Below are 17,982 nucleotides of genomic sequence, written 5' to 3'. Positions count from 1 at the left end.
ATCATCCCTAGCTAACAGGACCAGTGGTCAGAGATGATGGGAATTGTAGTCCAAAAATATCTGGAGGGCCGGGTTTGCCTATGCCTGGTTAAGTCCTTTCCTCTCCGTGCTGCCATCCCAATGAACCACCACCACCCCTTGAGCGCCTTTCAGGTGTGGTAAAGGTAAAGGGACCCCTGACCATTAGGTCCAGTCGTGACCGACTCGGGTTGCGCGCTCATCTCGCATTATTGGCCGAGGGAGCCGGCGTACAGCTTCCAGATCATGTGGCCAGCATGACAAAGCCGCTTCTGGCAAACCAGAGCAGCACATGGAAACGCCGTTTACCTTCCCGCTGTAGCGGTTCCTATTTATCTACTTGCATTTTGACGTGCTTTCGAACTGCTAGGTTGGCAAGAGCTGGGACCGAGCAATGGGAGCTCACCCCGTCACAGGGATTCGAACCGCCGACCTTCTGATCAGCAAGCCCTAGGCTCAGTGGTTTAACCACAGCGCCACCTGGGTCCCAGGTTTCAGGTGTGGTATTTAGCACTAACTAGAGTCAGACAACAATTCCAACTATGGGAAGCCAGTGTAACTTTCACTTGTGTATGTTACTCCTATTCTGAGCTCCATTCAGGACTGTATGGGACACACTACTGCCAGCAGCTGAATGTAGGTCCAAGTTTTATGGCCTGGGTCCTAGTTCGCATGACCTAAGCTGAATTAGATTTGGAAGCTGCATAAGTCTCTCCTTGTCGTGCCACTCCCCCAGAATATACAAATGCAACTTAAAATACTCAAATTACCAACCTGGTGAGATACTGCAATGGTGGGGCACTGAGCATCTGAGGAACGAGTTACAGGTAATGGAGGTACAAGGTCTGTTTTTGAACTGAAAGAAAAACAAATGGTAAGATGTATGGCGCTTGCAGGTTAAGAAAAGTTTTGGGGTTAAAAAGTTATCTGCACATGAACAGGCATCCTATCAATGCTTTTCTCTCAGTAATAAATACAACTCAAGGGTATATATAGTTTCTCCTATAGCCCAACTGGAACCCAAACAAGAACAACGATCTTTGTTAGACCCCCAGGATAGGATAGAATTCAATTATTCTAACTTTGAAATGTTCTTAAGTGCTTCGAATTAAGGTTTAACTGCTGATTTATGGTCCTGTGTTCCAAGGGTTGCTTCCCATATTATGATACAAGTGAGGCAGTGACCTCTTCCTTTAAGCAATACGGTAAAGGAGGAGGAGGAGGAGGCCAAGTGCTTTCATATACTGCCCTGCCCTTTCCTCTAACGCAGGGGTAGGCAACCTAAGGCTTGTGGGCCGTATGCGGCCCAATCGCCTTCTCAATCCGGCCCACAGACGGTCCGGGAATCAGTGTGTTTTTACATGAGTGGAATATGTCCTTTTATTTAAAATGCATCTCTAGGTTATTTGTTGGGACCTGCCTGGTGTTTTTACTTGAGTAGAATGTGTGCTTTTATTTAAAATGCATCTATGGGTGATTTGTGGGGCATAGGAATTTGTTCATTTATCCCCCCCCCCCCAAAAAAAATATAGCCTGGCCCACCACATGGTCTGAGGGACGGTGGACCGGCCCACAGCTGAAAAAGGTTGCTGACCCCTGCTCTAACAGGATAGCACTTCTGATACAAGTATATTGTGCTTCCGGATATGCAGGAAGGTCCAACATCCTGTTGGTAATGGTGTAGAACAGGCATGTCCAACTCCTAAGAGACTGCGATCCCACTATTAAAAAATTGGTAGTGATCTACCCATTGGATTTACAAAAGTTGTTGAGCTTTTTTTGTCAATCGTTCAGGATCACAAGATCAACCTGGATTGACCTCGGTCGGGCAACCCACGATCAACCAGTAGATCGCGATCGACCTGTTGGACAGGCCTGGTGTAGAAGATTCTAAGCAGAACGAGAAGTTAAGTAACAGGCCAAGGTGCAAACCACTGATCTCTCCCACTCAACTTTTTCCTGAGGCGTCAGCCAGGGAACACAAAATATTTTAACAAGTTGATGCACAATAATTTCGTTAAATTGGAGTTGGGGATAGGGATAGATAGCATTTATCATTAAACCACTGGCAAATTAAATACTTGACCTACTTAACTTCTGACAAAACAGATCTCTCTCCATCAGAGCACTGCGACCGTCGATACTGGCGATAACTTCGAGGAGAGTGGGAATGTCTGATGCGAACAGGGTCGCCTTGAGTCCTAAAGAGGAATTAACATTTACAGGAGCAGATTAGTATCACAAGGGATTCTCATCAAAAATAATACAAAAGTTGACAACCCTGGAAAGTTGTTTAACCTCCATGATCAAGTTCATTTGCATCAGGGTTTCCCAGACATGGGTCTCCAGCTGTTTTTGGACTACAACTCCCATCAACCCTAGCTCTAGCAGGACCCGTTGGTCAGGGATGATGGGAAATGTCCAAAAACAACTGGAGACCCATGTTTGGGAAACGGTGATCTAGTCCACCCCTTGCAGGAATATAAAGCTGTCCCATATGGGGATTGAACCTGCAACCTTGGCATTTTCAGCATCATGCTCTAACCAACTAAGCTAAGCTGTGTGGTGTCAACTGTCAAGTGGAATGTTTCAAGTTATGGGAACTGTTCTCACCAGTGTTCAGCAATGTTGGGAGCTGCAGTCCAAAACAGCTGGAGACCCAAGTTTGGGAAACCCTGATTTATATTAAGAATGTATATGAAATTGATAAAATTATCACACAAAATTTTCACTCCATACAGTAGCCTCAGCTCTGAGAATTAAAAAAAAACCACAACTAAAAGATCCACACCGAATAACAAATGCTACCAATTAGTAATATTAGCATTTGTGAGCAAATGTTGCCAGCAAATGTCTTGCCCTATATTCAATTTTTCTTTCCCTCTGTAGCCCATCCAAGTAGCCCATTGTGGCGTTTCACCTCTAGAGGGCCTAGAAGGGGTTAAGTTGCCAGGGAGGGAAACGACCAATGGGAGCTCTCCAGCCAGAAGCAGGGTGTATATAGGGAGAAGCAGGCAGGCAGGAGGGGAGATGAGAATTAGATGAGATGAGAGTTGGAGATAGGGTTGTTGAAGGGAGCTATTGGTTGAAGTCAGTCAGGTTAGAGTTGGTGTGAAGATAAGAGCTGGTTATTATTGAGGAGGCTGTTAAATAGTGAGATAGTCAGACAGGATACAGTGTTATGAGATTAGTGATAATTATTATTAGTTATATTTAGAGGTAATAGGCCGGTAATTCATATTTAGAGGTAATAGGCCGGTATAGGAACCATCTGTGATTTGAAAGCGTTTAAGCTTTGTACAGTAACCAATACGCATAAAAACATTCAATAAACCATCTTGTTTTATTTTACGATATCCTGGTCTGAGGTGTGTGAGTGATTGAAAGTATTTAGTTTGTCGTTGGCACATCACCAATAGACCGTCAAACGTCCGGGGGTGATGTGCAGGTCAGAGTGACCGCGACACCCATCCTTACCCTCCGACTTCTTAGGAAAGATATTTGTTTCATTTGTATTCCACCTTTCCTCCAAGCAACTCAAAGTGGTGTACGCAGTTTCTTTAGGTTAAGCTGCTTAATTATAAGTGTAATGCGAATATATTGGGCTGTGTGTACACGCCATAGCTGTCAAGTTCTCACTTTTTAAAGGGAAATTCCCTTATGCTGAATAGGCTTCCTCGTGAGAAAAGGGAAAAATTGACAGCTATGTACTACACACACAGGCTTAGGTAGGTGTGAATTGGGGTTGTTTGACTATGGTTCAGACAGTTGATGACTTCAGGATTGGATTACTGCAATGCACTCTGTGTGCATCCTTTGTATTTGGTCTGGAAAGTAGTTAGTACACAGTGTTACAACACGATTTCTGACAGAACCCTAAGCAGTATGGCTTTTCTTCAGCTGGAACTCAGTTCCGGCACCTCTCAGGTGGGCGCCATTGCCATTCTAAGAGAACAAGGGAGGTGTTCATGGTGAGTTCTGGCACCTCTTTTTCTAGAAAAATAGCACGGTTTGTCAGTATTTATTTAACAAACCTCGTCATAGATTGGGACTGGCTTCCGATTTCTCACTGGGCCAAATTCAATATGATTTATGTATAAGCCTTCAACCGGTTTGGACCTGTTTCCCTGAAGAATCTCCTCAATCCATATGTCCTCATACTAACTCGTAACTGCCACATGATGTTCCTCCTGCACTGACAAGAAGTTGATCCTTTAGTATGACAATCACCCTGCATGTTGAAATTCCGTGTATTATTTTTGGTGCATGCTAAATACTTTGCTTGCCTAACTAGGCATGTAATTTTGACATGTGCTTTTAGTAAGTGTTTTAAAGTTACTGTTTTTATTTTCTGTTTCATAAATATTTATGTAGCTTTTTTATTTCTTAATTGGTATTTTTACTGACTATTGTAAATGATCGTAAACTGCACAGAGGTCTTTTGTTCCAGTAAGTGGTATATAAATTTGGTTACATACAAATGTAAATTTTTCAAAATGCCATCATAATGGATTATGGATTACTATGCACCTAGAATCAGAGCGGATTTAAGGCAGCTACTTAATGAATATTGTGTTTGCATATATTTTTTTCCCTTTGCGACAGACACAATCTCACTTGAAGGCCAGAGGCAAGTTACTATTCTCTCAGCCTCAATGTCGTCTGAAATGTAAGGTGATGGTGGTAAAATTGGGCTGCTTAGAAGGCAGCAAACAGGCAAGGCAGACATATTAGGAAAGACATGGTATTAAAAATAATAATGTATGACTTGGCTAAGAAAATTATGTGAGTGCAGGTGTTTTTGAAGAAGAGTTTCTGTTCTATGTCCCACCTGCAGAAGTTTACCACTGTTTGTATATTTCATTCTCAGTGATGTGACAGAATTGCATTGTGATTTAAAACGTGATCCCGCTCCTGTCAGAAGCACTTGCTCGCATCTCTACATGGAAGTCCCAAATGGGCTAATTACGAGAATGAAATGGGTGTTTGATCTGAAAGGAGCAAATGTGCTCTGGCAACTGATGACTGTGTGTTGAGGAAGAAGGGTCAAGCGGGTCAACCAGTCACTTTAGGGGATCAGAGGAAGAGTAAATATTAAAGGGAGAGTTTATAAGTGAAGGTAGCATGGGCTGAATTTCCCCCCAAAGCTGTTCTAGATTTTCAGCATTATTCTGTATGCTATTCAGCAAACTTGACAGGAGCATAGGGGATCCCACTGAGAGCCAAACTAGACATGATGGTGTAAGTTCTCTGTGTAAATCCAGGTCCGTTCCCAACTGCACACACTGGGGAGGGTGGTGGGCTTTGATGTAAACAGCACAAGGTCTGTGATGGGTAAGGTGTGTGAAACCCCTTTGCTCTGTCTGTTGTTTACCTTGTTACAGTCTGCTCCCTAAGGTGATTTTCTTTCAAAGTGATAAGTGGGTAAACCGTATGCCGAGTGAGTCCGCCCCTGTGGCCTGACAGAGGTGGAAACTGTCACTCATGTCTTGCTATGGTGTCATTTTTATGAGGATATACACTTGGTCTTTATCACCCCTGTTATACAGAAAATTCCAAGTGGGTCTGAACCTCAATGCTTAAAATCCCTGATAGAGGGTAAGGATCCAGAGATCACGCTAAGGGTGGCCAAATTTTGCGTGGCTGCCATAAAACTCGGGGAACAAGCTGTGCTATTACAAAGACTAAGGCCTCAGATGCAAACTCTAGATGATATTTTAGAGACTAAGACCTAAACCACATTTCTAATGGCTGTCATATTCGTATTGTTATGTTTGTTAATTCGGACTTAATTCTGTTGTATTTTGTGTTCGTTTGGTAGGGTATGTGAATCTGGTCTGGGACCATAATAAATTTCATTTCATTATTTCAAATCATTCAAAGTGAGGCTCACTTCTGCCATCAAGGCTTGCTTGGGGGTGGAATTTGTGCAGAGAGCTAAGCTGCAAGTGGAGGAGCGTTCTTAAAAGTACAATTTATTGGCAACACAACACGTGTACACCTGGCTGAAATGAAATGGAGCTCAGCGATTCACTTCTCTTTAAGGTCTGAGCAATGTTCACAGTGGATTGTGCCTCATTATTTAAGACAGAGCTTTGTGGCTCTCTCCAATCTTGCATGATTGTTTCCAATACAAATCTCAGAGTTAGATTTATTTAGCTATATAGGAATAGAAACCCTCCTGTTCTCTAGGAGAGAAAAAACGCACAACTTACTCTACTTTAGTATATGGAATCTCTCTTAATTGGTCCTCAGACATGCCAGATGGGTCCACAAGCTCCTTTCTAGAAAAGGAATGCACACAAAAAAGAAGTTATACAACCACATGCATAAAAATAGACCTGCATTGTTCCATGGAAGCTCCCCACCCCTGCAGACATACTTACTGAATGTGTTTCCACAATTCTTCCTTTGCTTGCACATCTGGACTTCTCCTACATAAATGCAAACAAAAATATGCCATTTCATCAAATGCATAATCCTAGAGCAAAGACAAAACCCTGAACTAAGAATAATGATGCAACTAGCTAACATTTCTGCAGAGAAATAAGCTTTATGTTTTCATGACATGGGGTGGTGTTCAGACTAAGCTTGTTCTATTAATTTCAATGGGTTTACTCTGGGTAAAACCTAGCTGAATGTGGAAATGTCCTATTTTGACTAAGTAGTTCTGAGTCTGAAACACAGTTTGTCTTCTTCCAGGCAACTGTTTGACTAAGCTGCTCATAAAAATGGAGCCACTTCAGCTTTGTTTCCCCCTCCCATGTTTTATTAGCTGGAAAACAAATGTGTGTGTTTTTTGAGAGCAGGGTTAATGGTGAAATCTCAGCTGACAGTCAACTAAAGAGAGAGAGAGAGAGAGAGAGAGAGAGTGTGTGTGTGTGTGTGTGTGTATCCTAATAATGCAAAGACTACCCAGCACAAGAAACTGATGACCCAATTTCTCACTTTACCCCAAGGCTGTCAATGCCATGGATTATTTTAATGCTGTTTGTGTCTTTCACCTTTCTTCTCCTCCTCCTCATTCATTTCCCCCTCCCAGTGCCTTCGCCTTCCCTAAGGCAGAAGCCTGATGCATTACTTAACACTGGGGGAAGGGTTAATAGTACCTTCCAGCCCTGAATGTTAAATTGCTTTATTCTTCCTTTTGGTCCCATTCATGCAAAGCAGCAGCAGCAGCAGCAGCTGTGTACTCCGCACATATCCTGAGGGACTGGCAAGCCCTTCTGATTCTATAATACTCAAGGCTCCAGGGAATGTGCATAAGCAAACCATGATTCACTGGGAAGGGGGAGCGAATGGCTTTGATAATGTTCATGTCCCAGCTACCATGGCGAGGGAATGCCCTGAGGCTCAGGGTGCTTGGCATGCTCACAGTCCATCCTATCCACTAGATTAGGTGATATTGGTACTTCATGAAAAATGAAACTGATTCAGGTGGGCCCTTCTACTGACAGCAGCCATAGGGATAAGAGCAGAGGTGCCAAAATGGCGCCCACTAGTAGTTGGCAATTTCAAACTCCCCCAACCACAGCCAGCATGGCCAAGGGACAGGGATGATAGGGGCTGTAATCTGGAGGGCATCATAGGTTGTAAGAAAGACACTGGGGGGAAATGAACTTTTAATTATTCTGAGAAGGTTCATCACATTCATCTGCACTCAGTGGCTTAAATGCAATGATGATGATGATCATGCTAGAATAAGCCATTGTTCACTCCACTAAATAAGCCTATATGTGGCTCTGCAATGTAGCCCATGCCTCTTTCATAATAAATGGGCTGTTTAGTTCTGCTCCTTTTACAGTGAAACCATATTGAGAAATCTGCTTTTGGACACGCTATAAGCCCCACCTTCCCTTTCAAACTGCAAGTTAGCATGTTGCCAGCGGCAATAATACGCAAAGACACATGGTAAGGATGTAGCAGAACAGAGGCAAGGTTTTACTTGGCATGTCCTGCATAATATAAAATATTGCCCTTAAGCCTCCACTGAAAAACAGAATGTAGCTGCTCTCCAGTTCCTAATGGTCTGTTCTTAGCAAGGGATGGGGAACCTGTTGCTGGGCTGCAACTCCCATCATTCTTGATTAGTGGCCATGCTTGCTAGGGTTGATGGGAGCTGAGTCAAGTCCAACAACTTCTGGAGGGTGGCAGGTTCTCCATCCCCACCAAGACAGCTGTTCCAAAGGGAGCAAGCAGCAGATGACTAGCAGACCAACAGGAACTGGGACAAGGATCTAATTCCAGCCACATCGTTAGTACAGCAGCACCAATCAGCATGCTTGCATACATCACTCCTTTCTTCTTTAATGTGTACAGAGAGTAGCTCAAATGAACAGTAGGCTTGCTTAGGGAGTAGTCGGGCACTCAAAGACACTTGTGCATAAACTTAAAACCCTAGATGGCCTGAACTGGCACTAAACTTGTACGCTATATTCATAATTGTGCTTTTGGGGCTGGTTGACTGCTCCACTTGCAATGCCCTTTTAGCTTCAGGAACAGCTGGAGAATCCCACTAGGATCGAAGTTGATACGAGGGAGCTTCCTTCAAACCCCAAAGCAGCTGTGCACAACTTGTGACCCACAATTCCGAAGCGCACATTGCTTGTACAGCAGACCATCAGTGGCTCAGTGAACTTCACAGTTTTCTGCCTGCCCACGACTATAAAGACATGAGCAAAATACTAAACTACATGGCTGGTGGTCTGTATTCAGCAAGGGGAGCTGCAAGTTGTGCAGCCCTGCGGTTCTAGAAGAAATCTGTGGTGCACTGGAATTTAACCGGGAGAGAGGTATGCGTGTGGTTTTTTGTTTTTTATTCTCATTTTACTTATTTTTAAAAAGAAACTTTAACCAGCTCCTATATGCTGATTGTGTCTGTATTACCTTTTTTTTTGCTTGCATTTTCACCTTTATTAACAATTCAACAAGAATTTATGATTTGCAACCAGGCAACGTTTTGTGCTTTTAACTATGGATTTTTTTTACAGCTATTCTTAATTCTAAAAAGCCCTTTGGCAACACAGATGTTTTGCTTGAACTCTTAGAAATGATCCCCACAGCACTAGAACATTGAGCTTTTTATGTTCACTGTTGTCATAAAAAAGAAATTTCTTTTCACCTTCATCACCCCATCCCCAGACAAAACACAACACACGCATCACAAACACAAACCGATACCCCTACACTAGATCAGTAATATTGCTTATTAAGTCAAATAAAATCTGATGGCCAGGTATATTCAAGCATTTATAAAGTTAACCCTGATTCTCTTAAAATGCATCTGAAACTTAAGTGTTTAAATGTCGCTAAAGACAGCTTTCATTGTCAGAGTGATAGCAGGTGTCTCTTTCAAATGTATTTCGTGTAGCAGGGCAAGAGAAACTACAGGAAATATTTTCATTTTGGGTCATTCTGCTGTACCAAAACAGGCATGAAGCAATGCTGGTTGGCTGCTGTGGGTGGGGCTTGAGGGGGCCTTTGGCACACTTACCCCCACATCCATCACTAAGGCTACGAGAGGCTGCTGGTCTCCAGCATAGCTTTCAACTTTCGGATTTGAAAATAAGGGATCAGCAGCCTCACCGGTCCCGGGGACAGTCTATGGTATATCTAACAATCCAGGATAGCAGCGGGAAACGGCACTGGAATAAGGGAATTTCCAGCAAAAAAAGGGAAGGTTGACAGCTATGGTCTCCAGCCCTTAAGAGTCTACAAGTGTAGCACAGAGGGTGTGGTTTTCCAGATGAAGGCCAGTGGGCATTAATCTAGGTCAGTGTCACACAATCACTCTATGGCATAACTCCACAAACCTGGATGGGATTAGTTTAGGCAGGGTTTCCCAAACTTGGGTCTCTAGCTGGTTTTTTGGGGACTACAACTCCCATCATCCCTAGCTAGCAGGGCCAGTGGTCAGGGATGATGGGAATTGTAGTCCCCAAATAGCTTAGCAACCCAAGTTTGGGATACCCTGGTTTAGAGCGTGGGTGGGGGAATCGTTGGCCTTCCAGCTGATGTTGACACTTCATCTCCAAGTAGCAGGGATGATGAGACCTATAGTTCATCAACATCTGGAAGACCAGAGGTTTCTGACTTACATTGGTGAAGCTGTTCATTAGCAGAGCAGATGCTCTCCATGTCTAAAGCCCCAGATTCAGTCCCTGGCATCTTCAATTAAAAGGGATTCAGGACAGAAAATACCTTTGCAAGAAGCCGTGGACAGCAGCTTCCTTACTCCCTATATAGTCTTTTCATTCATTGTACCACTTTGTACCACTTTGTAATGCTTTTTCCTATTTCATTAAATTATTTTTTTTCAGTCAAAGAAAAAGCCAGGAAAACTAGTACAGTGGTTCATTGACTTACGAATTTAATCCATTCCGAAGGCACCTTCGTAGGTCAAAAAAAATGTAAGTCGAAAAGTGCCATTGGAAACGCGATTTCCCATAGGAATGCGTTGGAAACGGTTTCCGTTCGGATGTCGAGAAATTCGTAAGCGTGCGGCCATTTGCCCCATTCGTAAGTCAAAAAATTCGGTTGTCGAGTCGTTCGTAAATCGAGGTACCACTGTAAGATTTCAGGCTGTCAAATTATAAACTCATTTATAATATTCAAATTGACCACAAGAGGGAGCCTGTGCTGTCTCATTTAAGTAACAAGTTTATCCAACAAAATTAAGTGGAAAGTTAAAAACCAAAACAAAAAACCTTCCTGCGGAACAGCAGTTCTGAGGCAGAGCAGGTTTTTCCTCAAAATGTACAAGACTTGGTATACTTAATTATTCTGAAAATCTGAAGCACTCTAGTCTTGCAATACGAAGGGATGTCCCCCACTTTGGCTTATGCTCTCTCTCAATACAAATTAGATGATTTGCAAATGCCATTTAAATTATGCCTGCATATACATGTATATTGAGTTAAGGCAGCATTTCTGTGCCATCTTCAAGATGCAAATACATACTTTAAACACAGTTATTGATCTGATTCTCACATTTCCCCCCGCAGAAGTATTTCATTAGTAGAAAGGGCTATCTTGTAGGAAATTTATGTAAAGTCACGTGCTGCAGTTCTTAAACAACTACTATAGTCATGGATATAAACACAGGTGGCACTGTGGGTTAAACCAGCGTTTCTCAACCGCTGTTCCGCGGCACACTAGTGTGCCGCGAGACGCTGGCTGGTGTGCCGCGACGTGCGGCGACGAGAAGGGCGATTTGCATTGTCACGTGCCTGGCGGCCGCCAATAAGCTTCACTAACCCGCCGGAAAGCAATATTTCTCCTCCTCTTTCCCAAAGCTCTATGCAAACGAGCCTGGCGGCCGCCAATACACAACACTGACCCGCCGGACGGCTTGTGAAGCCTTATTACAGGAGATTGCAACCAACACAGCAATTGGCAAGTGTTTCTTACAGTCATAATTATAGTCAATATAGGGCGGCACAGAGTTAATTTTTTTAACTTTAATGGTGGTGTGCCTCGTGATTCTTTTCACGGAACAAGTGTGCCGTGGCCCAAAAAAGGTTGAGAAACACTGGGTTAAACCACAGAGTCTAAGGCTTGCCGATCAGAAGGTCGGTGGTTCGAATCCCCACGATGGGGTGAGCTCCCGTTGCTCGGCCCCAGCTCCTGCCAACCTAGCAGTTCAAAAGCATGTCAAAGTGCAAGTAGATAAATAAGTACTGCTACAGCGGGAAGGTAAAAGGCATTTCCATGTGAGCAGCTCTGGTTCACCAGAAGCGGCTTTGTCATGCTGGCCACATGACCTGGAAACTGTATGCCGGCTCCCTCTGCCAATAACACGAGATGAGCGCCGCAACCCCAGAGTCGGTCACGACTGGATCTAATGGTCAGGGGTCCCTTTACCTTTACCTATATGATCAGTCTTGTTTCATTTTTTTCCATAGAACCAATAACTAAGATTCGAAAAGGGTGTTTATCTAATCACACTTATATGGCAAACATGAATCAGATGGGAAAGATACACAAGAACTCTCTCCCCATTTTTAAATATGCCAGTTTTTAAAAATCAGTGTGCAATTTGGAATGGGCAATCTGTATATTCAGCAAACTGCATAGCAATTGTTAAAAAAAATCAGCATGAAAATGCTGCTTAAAAATAGTGGCAAGTTCTATAGATAATAGGAGTCTAGGACATTTTAGAGATTTCTAAAATAACACACACTGATTCTTTTTCAAAGAGTGTCATGTATTACAACATAAAAATAAGTAATCTATAAACCTTTGGAACGGGATATAGTAAGTGAGAAACTAAGCAACTGAAGTCTGGTTGCTTCCCCAGGAAAATAAAAAGTGGAACACTGACTGATTTTAGCCTCTGTCTTGTGACTCATTTCATCTTGGCCGGAATTGTACCTGCAATAAGAGTTAATAGGTCTAACACATTTAGTCTGAATTGATTGTATCATGCAACTGGCAGTATTTAAATTCATTTCCACTATAGATCTCCCTTCCTCCACTCTGCAGACCCTATGCTAGATTTTGAAAATGCCATTTGTAGTTAGGTAGGAACTGCATGAATGAACGTAAACACGTTTCTCTTACTTGGAGGATAGATAACAAAATATGTAGCTTTCACGTATGCAAAAGTAGAGAGCTGTAAAAACTTTGTTAGCAGTCATTATTTTAGATGTATTATAACAAGTTTAGCAGAATTAACATACGATCGAGATCTGTGCCTGGACCGCCGATGGTTGGGATCTGATTGGTTTTTCTCTTTTTGCCGTCTCTGCACTGCTTCCCACTGGGGACCTGAATCAACCATGTCATTCTCCTGCCGTACCCTGAGAAAAGAGTGAATGTTGCGAGTGAGTATCTGATGGATCAGCGTTTTAATGATTTTTCACCACTTTCTGAGAAAGTACATTCAGTTTCAACTTTGTGAAAAGCTTTTCATGCATGCGTGCAGGAGAGAGAAAGAACATTATGAGACATAACCCAGCTCAGGTTGTATACACTTGTAACTCCCATTGATTTCAGTGGGAGATATTATATGCATAATAACATTTTTAAAAAACCTCTGCCTTAGAGTTTGTCAGACTATTTGTCTAGTATGCTATTCTCTACTCTGACTGGTAGTTCCCAGTGCCCCAGAAATAAGGAAACAAACAAGACCTACATTGATTTGATTTCTCTGTCATATATGCATACATGTGTACACATGATCATATTCATGCTGTTTAACTTGCCGTTATCACCGAAGTTAAAGATGCTGGGAGCAATTCAACATAATACTATGGCAATTATTCTGTTAATGCAAGCATTTCAGCTTGCCAGACATAACAATCCCTTCTCTCTTCCTGTTCTGAGGGTCCTGCCGACCCCCAGATGAAATGGGGGGGGGGACAAGGGAGGCACAAAAGAGAGTGGGGAAGCCTTGTGCTAATGGAAGTCGTTCCATGGACTTCTACTAGTGGGGCTCATTAAATATTGCCTGTCGCAATTTTCTGTACAACTAAAAGCATATTTTTCATAAAGCAGCTTTTGCGAAAAGTCCTATGCTCTTGCCTCGTGGGATGACAAGGTTGCTAGACTAGCTCCTTGCTCATAAGCAGCTCAGCCCGTAATGGATGGGCTGGATCTGGGTACAGGTAGTGTCACGCCCATGCATGGGGTGGGGTGCAGCTTGGGACACTTGCCCTAGGCCTCAGGGACCTGCTGGGCTTACACTGTCATGCTGTCAGGAGCTGGAGTCAGGCATAGGTCAGCAATAAAACTAAAAAGCACCCAATGTCCATGAAGTTAACTATTCAAGGAAACTAAAACGGTGCAGGTCTAATGATCACAGCAACTCTTCCCAGTAGATCTTGCCCCAATGAAGCAGTTGCGAGGACTGAAGGTTCCACCTTCCCACTGCTCTCTAAGGCTCCTCCCCTGGTTCATTCTCCAGCAGCCTTAGGCTCCTTCGTCTTGTCTCTCATTGTTCCGCCCTCTTCATTCCTCTTTGTGTTCTGGAAATCCACGGGGGAGGAGATGTGGTCGCAGCAGGAGGGGGGGAACTCCCTGGCTTCTTCAGCAGCCTTCCTGCACTCGGCCTCTTGGCTACCCTCCTCTCTAGACTCCGCTTCAGCCTCAGAGTCTGAACTGCTCTCTGCCCCTGCCTCTTCCTGCTCATTAAACCATGTTCTCTCTCCAGCTTCTGACACCTTCTCCTCCTAGTTTGCCCTCTCTTCTTCTCCTTCCAATCACTTATCGTCACCCCACCACCAATCATCTTGGGGGTTCCCCAGCTGGTACCCCCCACCAGTCCTCTGCATCCAGCCAGTCCATGACACATGCCAAGAACTTTATTCTAACAAGACTCCCGACCCAGGTGTCAGACAAGCTCTGCACAGGCCTGGGTGGTGCTGATGAGAGGCTGAAAGCTTTCAGACTCCTCCTGGTGGCTTATGAATCTAAAGGAAGCCACCATGGAAAGGGAATAAAGGCCAAGACTGCCTCTTGAGAGAGGACAAAGGGGAATGGTAGGCTGGGTGAGCCACTGTTTGCCTATGCTGAGCAAGCCTTCTCTGGTCTACCAGGAAGAGAGGAAAGGATGTGAAGCCAATGCTCTGAGGGGTTTAGGACCTAGAAACTGTGACACCCCAATATTCCATGTTTATTTGTGAAATATTAAAAGTACTGAAAGGGCAGGAGTAAGAAATCCAGTTTTTACTAACACTGAGATAAGGGGGGAAACTGCTTCTACAAATTGATTAGCAAGACCAAAACGATCTATATAGATTTACACAGTGGTCCCTCGACTTACAAATTACTCGACATCTGGTGTTTTCGACTTATGAACAGGACAAATGGCCGCACGCTTACGAATTATTCTACATCCGAATGGAAACCGTTGGCGGTTTTAAATGCGGTTTCCTCGACTTACGAATTTTAAATGCGGTTTCATCGACTTACGAATTTTTCTGAATTTTTTTTCCTATGGGAAACCGCTTTTCGACTTACAAACTTTTTGACCTACGAATGTGTATTCGGAACGGATTAAATTCGTAAGTCGAGGGACCACTGTATTTAAACAAAGTGTGCCCTAAGTTAGACCAGTGGTTTTCAACCAGTGTGCCATGGAACCATGGAGTGCCTTGAATGGTGGTTGGGGTGCCACGGGCAACACCGGCCTCTGTCCCTCTTTCCTTCCCTCCATCCTCTGATGTCCTCATGTGTCTCTGCCTCCCAAAGGCTTACACAGCTGTTTATTGCAGCAGCCCTGGCTACCAGCTCCGCAGGCGAATGGTGCCTCTGGGGCTGGCCAGGGGGTGCTTCCCAGGCCCCTGTGGTGCAGTGGGAGGAGGCATCTCTTTGTGGCGGGGGGGGCAGCCCAGAGACCAGGGGCAGAAGCAGTGGTTGGCTAGAGGACTCCCAAGGAGAGGGGAGACTGAGGGAACACTCCCCAAGGGTGGAAAGGGGGTTTGAACGGGGGCGAGGGGCTGCTGCCTCTGTGGGCAAGGGGTGACATAAATGGGCTCCCGAGCCCCACAGGGGTGCTGCAGAAAGAATGTAGTTGGTCAAGGGACCTGTGGAAATAAAATGGTTGAAAACCACTGAGTTATACAATTTGTTTTGAATGCTGGCACCATTTCTTATTCACCTATGTCTCTTCTTCCGATGTTCTCTGTTTGAGTTTTCTGACTCACTACCACTGCTGGTATTGCAACGGGATCGTGATCTAGAAAGGAGGCAGGCGAAGCAATTAAACTTATATTATTAAATTACAAGAGAAAACAATGGGAATATTTTGCTACGGAATAATAGATAAATTCTCACTGTTGCATCAGTCCTGCTAAGACAAACGTTATGTTGTCCCAGTTCCACTATCCCTTTACTGATGCACAAGGAGCTGTATCAACAGGCTTGGGAGAAGCCCACGCTTTACAGAAGAACAACAACAAAATACTGGGATGTGGAAACCAAAAATAGCTCAATGGCTATTGAGCATGCTCAGAGGCTGTAGAATGTGCACTGTTCATGCACAATAATAATAATAATAATAATAATAATAATAATAATAATAATAATAAATAATAATAATAATTTATTTATTTATTTATACCCTGCCCATCTGGCTGGGTTTCCCCAGCCACTCTGGGCGGCTTCCAACCGAATATTAAAAACAGTACAGCATCAAACATTAAAAACTTCCCTAAACAGGGCCGCCTTCAGTTGTCTTCTGAAAGTAAAATAGTTGCTTATTGCCTTGACATCTGCTGGGAGGGCGTTCCACAGGGCGGGTGCCACTACCGAGAAGGCCCTCTGTCTGGTTCCCTGTAACCTCACTTCTCGCAATGAGGGAACCGCCAGAAGGCCCTCGGTGCTGGATCTCAGTGTCCGGGCAATGCCCTGCCAGTTGGTGAGAACCCTGAACATGAGCACCTACTGCTAGGAAGAGAGGGTGCACTGGAACATTTTATTGAAGACCCAAACTCTCACCTTCGTCTAAATGGCACTCCAGGCTCATTTTCGCTCCCCCCTGAAGGGTATCGTCGTCGTGAATTAGGAAATTTTGGAGATCTGTTGCGGTCACTGGGAGAATTATAAAGCCCACTAGGGTCAAAGAAGAGTGAATGTCAACCGATGAACCCCCTTGATTTTCACAGCAAGTATTGCAAGGACAGACTCTCATTTATTTATATTATTACTTCGTTGATGACAAATGGCAGATTTTGACATTTTCTACATTGATGCATATGTCATTTTAACAGGTACATAGGTAAGATTTGGCCAAGCTAAGATGAAATACATTATGGCCTTTTCGGAATAAATTAAATATATTATTCTGAACTCTGCAAGTAAAGAACAACTGTATAGAAATGAATGTTTACGAGACAGTAAATGCATTTCCACTGATGCAATTGATTGAAGTAGCCATAAAGCAGAACGGGGGGGGGGGGGCATCATTTCATTCATAGGAGGATTTTTTGCACACACAAAAATGTCTTCGTCTACACCATTTCCTTATAATATTAGTGAAAATAAGACCTGCACTGCCCACTGAAGTCAAAAGATGTAAACAACCTAGTTAGGAACAGAATTACAACCTTATTATCTGCATATATCATCTTATCCACAAATATCGTTCATTAATATTCATTAAGAAATTCCTAATGCCCCATAATTCCTAATGATATTAATGAATCACCAAGTATTCACAGTTCATTTACATGAAACATATGCAAGTGGGGACATGACATAACACTTGGATCACCTAGAGTTATTTTTTTCTGGTGTCAGCCTAATGGCTTTAAGTATGTGTGCTGAAATTTTGCCTCTCTCATTCAATAATGTAAAAACGTACATTTATACTGAGCTTTATATTTTGAGCAACTGAAAAGTGTTTGCGTAATGCAATCTGTAGATGTTTCTACAGACATAAATACTTATTTATGTCAATATGTACTCCATCTATGAAATGAATCGTGCCACATATTTTTGCCAGGAAAATATCCAAGGCACTCCTATTTTAAAAAGAGCTAAACATGGTGGGAAGGAGCAAAGGGATGGGTCTGCACTGTCACCATCACCCACTACGAACAGCATGTTCCTACACATACTGTATATGTGTTCAACCCTTACATAATATGGAAGGGCACATGGGTACACCTAATGCATTTTTTCACCCACACCTGCACCCACAAAGCATTAGCAAAGAAGCCACCTTCTTTGCCCTCTCCATACAGCTACTCAGAGGTGGTGGAGGGAATGGAACAGAGTTAGGGAAACACTGTGGTGTGGTTAAGAGCGGTAATCTGGGGAACCAGGTTTGCGTCTCTGCTCCTCCACATGCAGCTGTTGGGTGACCTTGGGCTAGTCACACTTCTTTGAAGTCTCTCAGCCCCACCCACCTTGCAGGGTGTCTGTTGTGGGGGAGGAGGGGAAAGGAGATTGTTAGCCGCTTTGAGACTCCTTTGGGTAGTGATAAAGCGGGATATCAAATCCAAACTCTTCTTCTTTATT

The 17,982-nt window shown here is 43.5% G+C and overlaps 1 protein-coding gene across 5 annotated transcripts in view; it reads right to left on the bottom strand.

Moving 5' to 3' along the window:
- EPB41L4A (erythrocyte membrane protein band 4.1 like 4A) overlaps positions 1-17,982 on the bottom strand; it is a 103,657-nt gene that overhangs the window by 1,475 nt on the left and 84,200 nt on the right. For all 5 annotated transcript variants that reach the window (XM_060280159.1, XM_060280157.1, XM_035100315.2 and 2 more), the window contains 7 exons: positions 16,459-16,572; positions 15,620-15,697; positions 12,699-12,818; positions 6,405-6,452; positions 6,234-6,302; positions 2,109-2,219; positions 793-874 (listed from right to left, as the gene is read on the bottom strand). In XM_060280159.1, the coding sequence (XP_060136142.1) occupies positions 793-874; positions 2,109-2,219; positions 6,234-6,302; positions 6,405-6,452; positions 12,699-12,818; positions 15,620-15,697; positions 16,459-16,572 (622 nt within the window). The remainder of the gene's footprint in view (positions 1-792; positions 875-2,108; positions 2,220-6,233; positions 6,303-6,404; positions 6,453-12,698; positions 12,819-15,619; positions 15,698-16,458; positions 16,573-17,982) is intronic.

This window comes from Zootoca vivipara, chromosome 11, assembly GCF_963506605.1.
Source record: "Zootoca vivipara chromosome 11, rZooViv1.1, whole genome shotgun sequence".
Taxonomy (NCBI): domain Eukaryota; kingdom Metazoa; phylum Chordata; class Lepidosauria; order Squamata; family Lacertidae; genus Zootoca; species Zootoca vivipara.
The sequence above is the reverse complement of the archived record's forward strand: the minus strand, read 5'-3'. Positions and strand labels throughout refer to the sequence as shown.